The 10,833-nt window shown below is 43.4% G+C and overlaps 1 protein-coding gene across 1 annotated transcript; it reads left to right on the top strand.

The window, feature by feature from the left end:
- The first annotated feature begins 3,179 nt into the window (after positions 1-3,179).
- On the top strand, positions 3,180-10,833 carry LOC139458789 (estradiol 17-beta-dehydrogenase 11-like). Its single transcript, XM_071240207.1, has 6 exons — positions 3,180-3,714; positions 5,119-5,358; positions 6,326-6,432; positions 7,616-7,753; positions 8,420-8,536; positions 9,842-10,833. The coding sequence occupies exons 1-6, from the start codon at positions 3,502-3,504 to the stop codon at positions 10,008-10,010; spliced, it is 984 nt and encodes a 327-aa protein (XP_071096308.1). The 5' UTR covers positions 3,180-3,501; the 3' UTR covers positions 10,011-10,833.

Below are 10,833 nucleotides of genomic sequence, written 5' to 3'. Positions count from 1 at the left end.
CTTTGTGTGATAGTATTTTATTATGTATGGAAGCGTATTAGTGACACATACTAAGAAAATAAGTATCACCTTCGTAGAAGATACTTTCATCTACGTATATGGTACTACTCACATCTACGTAGAAGGTACTTTCATCTACGTATATGACACTACTCACATCAACGTAGAAGATACTTTCATCTACGTATATGGTACTACTCACATCTACGTAGAAGATACTTTCATCTACGTACATTAATGTGGATCCTTGAACAGTCCTCTATAAAAGAAGACCAGATTTATGCTCATCCTCATACGACAAAGACCCCTTCAGCTTCAATGGTAGCGAGGATATCGGAAGAATAAGGAAGGTGTCGCGTGAGATTGTTGGGTTAAAGGTCAAAGGGAGACAACTCATTCAACGGTTTCATGCACTCGTCTCAGTGTTTTGTAGTTAGCGGAACATATGCTGAGTGGACACGGATGTGGTTTCATGGGCCGCTCACCGACGATTTCGGGTGAAAATCGGGTTTAGAATATACCTTCAGCAAAACATGCTTGTCGAGAGAGGCGACTAACGGGATCGGGTGTACATCATCGTATTCCTATGCTCATGATGTCAGTCACTGGATTCTCGGGCCCAGACTCAATTATTTATAGACCGCAGTCATTTAGCTGGAATAATGCTGAGTGCGGTGTTAAGTGAGTGAGTGAGTGAGTGAGTGAGTTGGGTTTAACGCCGCTTTTAACATTATTCCGGTTATATCACGGCGTGTAAGCTTAATGTGGGAGGAAAGCCCGAAGTGATGCAGGTCTCAGACATTTACCACTTGAAACCCACGAGCACGGGTATGGTTCTGACAAACCTAGAAACAAAATCGGGGCGAACCGGGATTCAAGCCCTCAATCATAGGTTCCTGGCGTGCCCAAGGGACGCAACTCTGCACAGCGAATCGCGTCGCCTTAGACGACTGTGCCACCCATGCCCCCTGAGTGCGGTGTTAACTACAAACAAATCAAACATTTGATTGGAGAACTTGTGTCGTTGATGGTCAAAGGGAAGTAAGTGTAAATCCTAATAACCATTTGCTAAACATGCTTACCTCCCTTTGAGACAGGGGCAATAACTTTTGATTTGTTGCACGGGGCTAGCTCCCTTTGGTTAACGGAATTGTGTGAAGTTTTTAGCGAATCGCTGTGCGGAGTTAAAAGCAAGGGAGCTAACTCTTGTACACACGATTGCCTCCCTTTGACCATAGACAATCACTCCCGTCCACTTGTGGCCCTTTCCATGTGATCGTTTTCTGTGCCAAATCCACTTTTGGAAGAAAAAGAAACGGATAAAGGAGGAATAATATAACGTACACATTGAGTTTAATTCACGTAACTGAACCATGTTAACAGAGCTTCCAATCACATTTAAGTAATGAAGTTCAAGGGTTTGAGAGCCAGGACCCAGGGGCCGCAGGATGACGGCGTGGAACCCCATGTGGGTTCATTTGCACTGAGATTTATTTACAACCACCCCCCGTCATGAAGTGGGAGGGGTTATAGGAATGGGTGGTGTCCGTCCGTCACGAAACTTTAATATTTCTTTATGTTTTGGTATTTCTAAAACAATTTATCTTTTTGTGTTTCCTTGGCAACTAACTGGATTTAGTCTTAATGACGTCCCGGCAGCATTCGTTTCCAGAGCATAACATGAAACCGTTTAATATTTTGTATTGCAACTTTTCATGTGTATCAAACACACGCTGTATGGTACCTTTTGATGTTTTGTTTCTGAAACAAAATATCTAATTAGTGTTTATTTGGCAACAAACTTGATTTTAACTCAAATACGTGTAGCAGCTTAACTCGGAAACGTTTAACATTTAATTATGACACTTTATGTATCAAATACTGATGCCTTTTGTTTTTGTTTTGCTTATTCTACTAAGTGGCTGCATTGGGGAAACGTTTTCTCAGAAACTACTGAAGTAACATGAATAAAACTTTGCAAGCTTATCCAAGACATATTTGTCAAGACTGAGTTACAAAATTGATGCCGTAATTATTATGTTTTGGAGAGTTACCCTCTCCCTGCTTTAGATGTTTGCTCAGCAGTGAAGTAAGCACCTCAATGGTGGGGGATAGTGATAACGCTGTTTTCTTGTTTTTGTTGACTTGAAAGTTTGATATTAGAATTGGCAAGTTTGCCTTCCATGCATGTATGGAATACTACAAGGGACATTGTCGCGTTTTCGCGTTGTCGCATTGTCGCATTGTCGCCCTTCCAAAAAGCAAAATATGTCGAAATTAGCGAAAGCTCGACATTGCGACAATGTAACATTTTAGCCAATTGTCGCATTGTTGCGTTGTCGCGCATTTTAACGCCTTTTTTTACAAATTTTTGATGGGGCGATGGGTGCGCCGCTTTTAGCAATATTCAAGCAATATCACGGCGGGGACACCAGAAATGGGCTTCAGACATTGTACCCATGTGGGGAATTAAACCAGGGTCTTCGACGTGACGAGCAAACGCTTTGACGACTAGACTACCCCACTGCCCCTTTTTGGTTAATGATGATACAAGGTCAGGTCGAAACAGATCATTTATTCTGGAAGACGAGTGTGTAGATACCATAGGCATAGTCGTAGTTCATAGTTTCTTATCTGGGCGGTGTTGGGAAATGGAGTGGGCGTTGTTTCTGACCACGACCCTGTTTGGCGTTACACCAGGTGAGACTCTGTTTGTATGCATATGTATATATATATATATAAACAGAGTTTGGAGACTTCTGCGGTAGGGCTGGGAGGAGTCAAAATTTACTACCCAGGTGCCCGCCCCTACCCGGGTACCCTTTAAATACAGATTAGAGTGTCTAAATTTAAACTGTTTTTGATCACTTTGACCAGTATAGAGACACCAGGGTGGTGTATATTTAGCGACGGGTAGAGATTGTAAACCAACAAATAGCATCGTTATCGCCCAAACTCAGATAACGACCAGTGCAGGAAGGGCTGTAGCCATGATGTCTTCTCGACCCTTACTCTGTACGGATGTCGTCTACATTCACTGGACGGTTCACTAGTGTGCGTCAACTGATACCTGCAGTAGGTTTCAGAACGCCGACGCATAATCATATTAATACGCCATGACGACCAACTTTTACAAATATTCACAACGTTCAACTTGAACTGAACAGTTTGATGCGACTGAACTTTACATAGGAAGTGTATTGTTATCTGTATGACAAATTGTGCTCTTAACCCTTAAAGGGGGGTTTGTTGCGCATGAGTCAGGGTACGAGGAAGAGCGCCAAGAAGACGAACATATAGGTCTCACTAGTGCGCTCCAATGTAGAGAGTACGAAATGCACTCGTCGCTTTTATCATTCAGGGTAAAACGATTGCGATTGATTTGAAGACATCTCAAGTGAAGTCTGGGTTTAAGTGACTTTTCATCAACAACTTCAACAGCGAAGTCGGAGACTGGCTTCAGCGTTATTATATCTGTCGTTTGCAACTTGTCGTCTGAGGATGGGTTTGTCGCTGGCAGAGGTCTTGTATACCTGTGGTCAAATTATCTACTTATATTTGGAATCCTTCTGTAAGCTGCTGTTTCCCCCTGGACGCCGTGACGTCACGGGTTGGCGCGTGCTCATCACGGGCGGCGGTCATGGAATTGGCCGCGAGATGGCGTTGGAGTTTGGGCGCCTTGGAGCAGACGTCATTCTCTGGGACATCAATGTGGTAAGTGTGTATCTGTTCTAGGTGTTCCATCAGTAGCTGAGGTTAGGTGAAATGGGGTTCAACGTCTTGTTCAAGCTTATTGCACTTATCTATGTTACAGTCAATGTCTATAACCAGGCAATATGTATACTGACTGATTCATTTAGGCAATGTAAATATTGACTGACATTTTGAGTCAATATAGATATTGCCTGTACAAATGAGACTGGATTTAAGAACAGGTTGATTGTAATAAATTTGACTTCTTAATTTAATCTCTTCATTTTAGATGAAATTTGATCGTAAGTTGAGGTGGCCTCGAGATCCAAAGTCCGTGGACAAGATGGGTTTAACGACGACGCCGTCTGTTGTATTTCGTTTACGCTTCTTCTGACATTCTGACGTGTGTGTGTGTGTGTGTGTGTGTTTCAACAAGTCTGAGCCACTACCAGTTTTGTAGTGCTAATCCAATGGGTTATCGTGCCGCAGTGTTAGATAGCATAGATATCCATCTCAGACACAGTATACTGACTCCGAGCAGACCAGTCGTTGTTTTAGCCCCTTAACGGTGTTCAGTGGGGTATTCATGTTAAACTGAGGCATGGTATCTCAGTGGACTAGCACTATAAAATCGGCATTAGTCCGGACTAGCACAATCAGCCACACACACACACACACACACACACACACACACACACACACACACACACGTACACGTGCATGCACGTCGCTATATGAGTGCAATAATCTTAGACGCGACGTTACACCCCTTTCACCTTACCTCACAAGATTCAGACAAATAGTTCTCCAGAGTCTGAAAAGACCATGTTCGTAGGTTTCATTGAAGTGGTACACGTCAACAACCCGCATGCGTCTCCGGACTTCCCTCCCCCATACCGATAACAGCCGTGATAAAACTGAAATGCATAAATCAAACTCAGTCATTCATAATCTTATTATCAAGAGATTGAAGACCTAACTGTCAGTCCGACGGATGGCAAAAGCGTGTTCAATATAAACAGTAATATTTTAAAAAGACTCAGTACCATTGAAGTCTTACACGTCAACAGCCCGCATGCGTCTCCGGACTTCCCTCACCCAAACCGATAACAGCCGTGATAAAACTGAAATGCATTAAACCAAACTCAGTCATTCATAATTTCATTATCAAGAGATTGAAGACCCAACTGTCAGTCAAAATGACAAAAGGGTGTTCAACAATATAAACAGTAATATTTTAAAAAGACTCAGCGGCCAAAAACATAATCTCTGGAAATGTCATTGAACTATTTTGAACGATTTTGCCACATGGCTCTGGTTACTCTGCTATGGCTGGTGGGTATTGTAACACAGCCTTTCAGTTGTGGGTGTTCTTTAACTTGTTTTGAGTGGTATATGTGGTCAAGTCTTCGATTGTTCCGACAGGAAGACATGGAGAACACTGCTGATGATGTTCGGGCTGTCGGCGCCAAAGTTTCCACCTACACATGTGACGTCAGCCGCGCAGACGACATCAAGGACGTGGCGGAGCGCCTCCGGGAAGATGTCGGAGGTGTTGATGTGTTGGTGAATAACGCTGGGGTGTTGAATGGAGGGACGATCCTAGAGATGACGTCAGCAGATATCAGAAAGACGTTCGAGGTCAACACTTTGGCTCAGTTCTGGGTATGCACTGCATTAGTGTTGGTTTTGCTTTACTTTTTCCATGAATATTGTAATTGTCGAATTTTAACTTACAAAATATCATCCGAATGTAAATCAATTCAATGTATTTTACTTACATGTATGTTATATGTAGTACGAGTAATTGGCCTACTTCTTGACGAGTATTGTTTTGATGGCTGAACGTTACAAAATGTTAATATAAATGTCTGCACGGACGGAATACCGTGATTTCTCCGGAGATTCCTTTTTGGTCATTATATTTTACAAATCATATCATTGTATAGCTACTGGAAATAAGTAAATACCATGATTGGTAAAACCATAAGTAAAGGATCATCTGTATATCAATAATAATAATAATAATAATAATAATAATAATAATATTTTTTGGTATTTGAGGGGAAACAATGGTTGTCGTATGTTTATTTGTTTGTTGTTTAAAGACCCGTGAAGATCCGGGATAGAATAGGTCTTCGGCAACCCATGCTTGCCGTAAAAGGCAACTAACGGGATCGGGTGGTTGATATTAGGAACAAAGATCCACGCCGTCGAGGTACGAGGACACGCAATCGACTAGTAAACAAGCCTGACAACCCGATCCATTGATTGTCCTTTACGACCAGCATAGGTTTCTGGGAACCTGTTCTAACCCACAATCCACGCAGGGGTTGCCTAGGATGGGTGCGGGACCGGCCACGACGTGTAGCGTGGCAGATGGTGTGACATCGTACCCGACGGCGCTGATCAATCACTGGATAACCTGATCAATATTCGATTAGTTATACTTCTAATCAGCCTGGGCCGCGTTCCACAAAGTGATCTTTGCACTCAGACTGTCGTAACTCCTATACTTTTACATTGCCTTACCATTGTCGTACCGCTTAGATCGCTTTGTGGAACTAGGCCTGAACTCCACTCTTCTGAATTAGTTTACATGTGTATTAATGTGTATTCTCGTTCCTTTTAGACAGTACGGGAGTTTCTGCCCGGGATGATAGATCGCAACCGCGGCGTCATTCTCAACATAGCTTCAGCATCGGCAAAGTCGGGGACGGCCTACCTCGTCGACTACAGGTGTAAAACATGCTTCCTAACAACAGACCACTATCTTTACCCATGATACAATCTAGCCATTTACCCACCAGACTTATATTTTGTTTGTTTGTTTGTTTGTTTAACGCCGCACGCATTTATTATTTTGTACACCCTGCGGACAAAATATTTTTGACCAGCAGTTTTCTTCTTCAAAATTTGATTTTTGTTAGAGACAGAGTATATTTTCGATCACTGCGAACAGTTGTTTTTCTCTGATTGGAGGCGCCGAACTTCTTCTTTTTTTCACAACACATTTACCAACGTTTAGTCCTGCAGAGCATTAAACAGGACGAAAAAAAGTATACACGTGAACATTGGATTTAACTACAAAATTACAAACGTTATCAACGCCACTGTACTGAAAAACAGCCAAAACATAACAATGATACCCGTATCAAATACATCAACATCGGATAACCATTTCCTGCTTGTTTCATTTTAGCCACCACAAACATGGTTGTATACTTTCGTTTGCCTGGCAGTTCATAGTACCATAATATCAGTTTATTTCCGCTGCTTTACTGGTAACAAATTGGAACATTCTACAACTTTTCTTTGGCACGACGTTTCAGAGCAGCTTCTTGCTCCTTCATCAAGAAGTAGATCCGAAACGTCGTTACGAGGAATAAAAGATGTTGTTATCCATAAAATGTGTCATGTATTCATGTTTCTTCCAACTTCTAAATGCCCATCAAAGACTGCAGCCTACCAAGGATTGTCTCCGCAACTGTGACGTCATGTAACCGTGTGGTTTTTTTTGTCTTGTTTGTTGTTTAACGCCGCAGTCAGTATTAGTACAGCTATATGACGGCGGTCTGTAAATAATGGATTCTGGACCAGACAATCCAGTTATTCATGTCATCCACTGGGATACAATGACATGCATCAACAAAGTCAGCGAGCCTGACAACCCGATCCCGTTAGTCGCCTCTTTCGACAAGCATAGACGCCTTTTACGACAAGCATGGGTTGCTGAGGCCCTATTGTAACCCGGATCTTCACGGGTCGTAGTAAACGGGGTGTTATCTTAGCTGGGCAACAGTTTGATAATGCTGGCACTTCTACTCTATTTCCTGTGGGATAGGTTGTCTTGTTTGTCCTGTGTCCTTGGTTACCATTAACCACAACATTTCGCTAGGTAACAGGTTAGGTTCTATTGCAGTTCCTCCAAGGCGGCAGTTTTGGTTTTCTCCGAAGCTTTGGCGGAGGAGATGGCGTTGCTAGGTTACAGCTGGATACAGGTGACAGTCGTCTGCCCGGCCTTTGTTAGTACAGGATTGTGCCGCAACCCTAAAGACAGGTGGGTCGATCTTCTCTGCCAGAGATGCTAGAGCGACTGGATCTACAGCATTTAAATACTTAGAGGCCAACTGACCTGAGCCCAGTTAGATAATTACTCTAAATTACGAGTGAGTGAGTGAGTGAGTGGGTGAGTTTGTGAGAGCGGGTGAGTGTGTGAGTTTGGTTTTACGCCAGTTTGAACATTATTTCAGTCGTATCACGGCGTGTTCCGAAGTGATGCAGGTTGTAGGTTTCTGACACGCCTAAGGGAAGCGAAGAGTGAAACGCGACGCCTAAGACGAATGGGCCATGCTCCCAATCTGAAGAGGATATAGAAAAATATGATTATCATCACTTTGTTACGGAAACAGCAAAGTTCATATTCAACCTGGACCCTTTCCCCTGGCGTTTGGAGGAATACATTGTTGATGTAAAAAAAAAATATTTATTAATTTATCATTACAATGTACATACCCCGTGGGAATGTCGGGATAGTCCCCAGGAACCTTTGCTGGTCGTAAGAGGCCAAATGAATAGGGTGGTCAGGTTATCGTTGCTCACAATATAGATCACTGGATTGTCTGATCCAGACTTGATTATTTAATAAATCAGTCTGCCGTCATATATCTGGAATATCGCTGAGTGCGGAGTTAAACAACAAACAAACCATTTTTTATGTTTGCAGAATCAACCGACTACTGAGTCCCAGGGAGACGGCGCTCGCCGCCATTGATGGAATGTTGAGAGGCGAGTTTGTTGTACATGTACCGAAGTCTCTGTGGTTGGGCCTGAAGTTCTCCGAGTAAGTACACTCTTGTCGATAATGATAAAACACCTATCAAAAACGGAATTTGTACAGTTGTTGAGATGCATTTATGAAAATGCTTCTTGCTACAAGTGGTCAAGTGTATCCTTGTATGCTTTGGGGGTTCCGGGGAAGACTAGGTCCCTAGAACCCCATGCTTGTCTCCGTGTGGATTCTGGAAGAGAGTAGGTTCCCTTATCCCATGCTTGTCTCCCTGTGGGGATTCTTGGGCAGCGTAGGTCTCCAGCACGCCATGCGATCTCAGAACTGATAGTTGAAAGGCGCATTGCTTGCAAGCGATTGGCTTTTTGCAACGCACCCCAAGTTTTTACACTGCGAGCTCTGGCTGACTGTGTCATCATTCCCTCCCATTCGGAATTGGACTCATGCTTCCAACCATCGGCTTATCTGGGCTCCAGTTACAGCAGCCTGATGTGATGCCGCTGGAGTATTGCTGACTGGAGCATAAAACAACATTCACTCACCCACTGTTGTCCCGGGGCGAGGAAGGTCCCTGTACATGTGTGTTGTCGGCCATATTGAAAACGTCTTCTTGTTCATGTCTAAATCAATTATCCGTGAATCATGATAATCATGTTCAGCCGCAAGTACGTGGTATGCCTATGTGCTAAGTTGTGTTGTGTCTTTTATATTTAAACCTCTTTAATGTTTGTATGTATCTCGTTCCTTTGTGGCTGCCACGTTGAGCCATCTGATCAGGTAAGTAATCGTCAAAGTTAAATAACACTTGCAAATAGCCGATTGCTGATTCAGCAATAAGCAGTAGTACTTAAAACAGTACTTCCGTGTATCTACACTTGGACTGCCGGTATTTGAGTCTTGTTTACCCTGTTTACCCTGGTACAGCTTTGAGGTATGGCTTTACGTGTTCAAGTGAGTGAGTGAGTTGGGTTTAACGCTGCTTTTTAACAGTATTCCAGTTATATCACGGCGTGTCAGCTTAATGTGGGAGGAAAGCCCGAAGTGATGCAGGTCTCAGACGTTTACCACTTCGGTGAAACCCACGAGCACGGGTATGGTGCTGACAAACCTAGAAACATAATCGGGGCGAACCGGGATTCGAACCCACAATCATAGGTTTCTGGCGTGCCCAAGGGACGCAACTCTGCACAGCGAATCGCGGCGCCTTAGACGACTGGGCCACCCGTGTCCCCTTACGTGTTCAAGCAAGACATTAGGTGAATTTCCGAGCATCATGTTTCTCTTTATTTGTTATGTCCTGAGAATACTGTGTGATATACAGTTCATGACTCATGTCCATTTTCAACACCAATGTTTCAGAATGCTTCCAGAAAGAGCTCACATGAGAATCAAATCATCCCTGAATCTGGGTATCGATCCTCAGTACTCGCCCCCTGTCACTACCAAGGTCAGGGACAAAGAAAAGTGTCAAAGAATTACAGATCTGGATCAAGTTCCTGGTGAAGATAATATTCATTGCCTTCAATAGAGGATGTCTCAGAACATTATCCCTTATGTAAACATTACCTACTGGTAACCTTTAGAACACGTATCGGGGATGCCTTGGATCTGCTTGTTCAACTATAGTGTCATGGGCCTGTCAGTAGTGGTTACAGTATTTGAACGGTATTTAAGCAAGCTGGTAAGGGGGCCAAAATGTGTGTGGTGACCCCCTTGTAGTGCAAGTGGTCTCTGCAAATCGTAATGCAGGACGCATCATGGGACTGGCATGTTCAACGTCATTAGTGAGTGAGCGGGTCAGTATTTTTGTGGACCGCCTCCGTGGTGTAGTGGTGAAACGTCTGCCCGGAGAGAGGAAGGTCCGGATACGAAAGAATGTTAAAAGACAATCTTGTCGTGACTCGCCTCGCGTTCCGCATTAAAGGGGCTAAAACAAGGACAGTATGCTGTCTGAGCGGGGTATTCATGTTAAACTGCTGCATGGTATCTCTGTGGGCTAGCACTGTAAAATCGGCATTAGCACGTCGCTATATAAGTGCAATAATCTTGAACGCGACGTTAAACCCCATTTCACCTCCCCTGAGTTATGTGTGTGAAGAAAGACCAAAGTCATGCAAGAGGTCATGATTCGGATTGAGTTATCAATAACAATTTCCAAAGCAGCACTATTTCAAGTTTATATTCAACGCCTAACAGCACACAATAGCAGGGTCTGCGGTTTCAAAGTTATAGAAGCAGTACAGATTGTAGGATATCATAGTACAGTTGGAAGAGTGGGGTCTCCATCTGAGAATCACGATCAGATGTTTCTGACGTGCCTAAGGAGTGCAACTTTGTCGGCTGGGACACCC

Source organism: Haliotis cracherodii, unplaced genomic scaffold (assembly GCF_022045235.1).
Source record: "Haliotis cracherodii isolate W230 unplaced genomic scaffold, xgHalCrac1.p SCAF_13, whole genome shotgun sequence".
Lineage (NCBI taxonomy): Eukaryota > Metazoa > Mollusca > Gastropoda > Lepetellida > Haliotidae > Haliotis > Haliotis cracherodii.
This window is presented reverse-complemented; position numbering and strand designations above follow the sequence as displayed.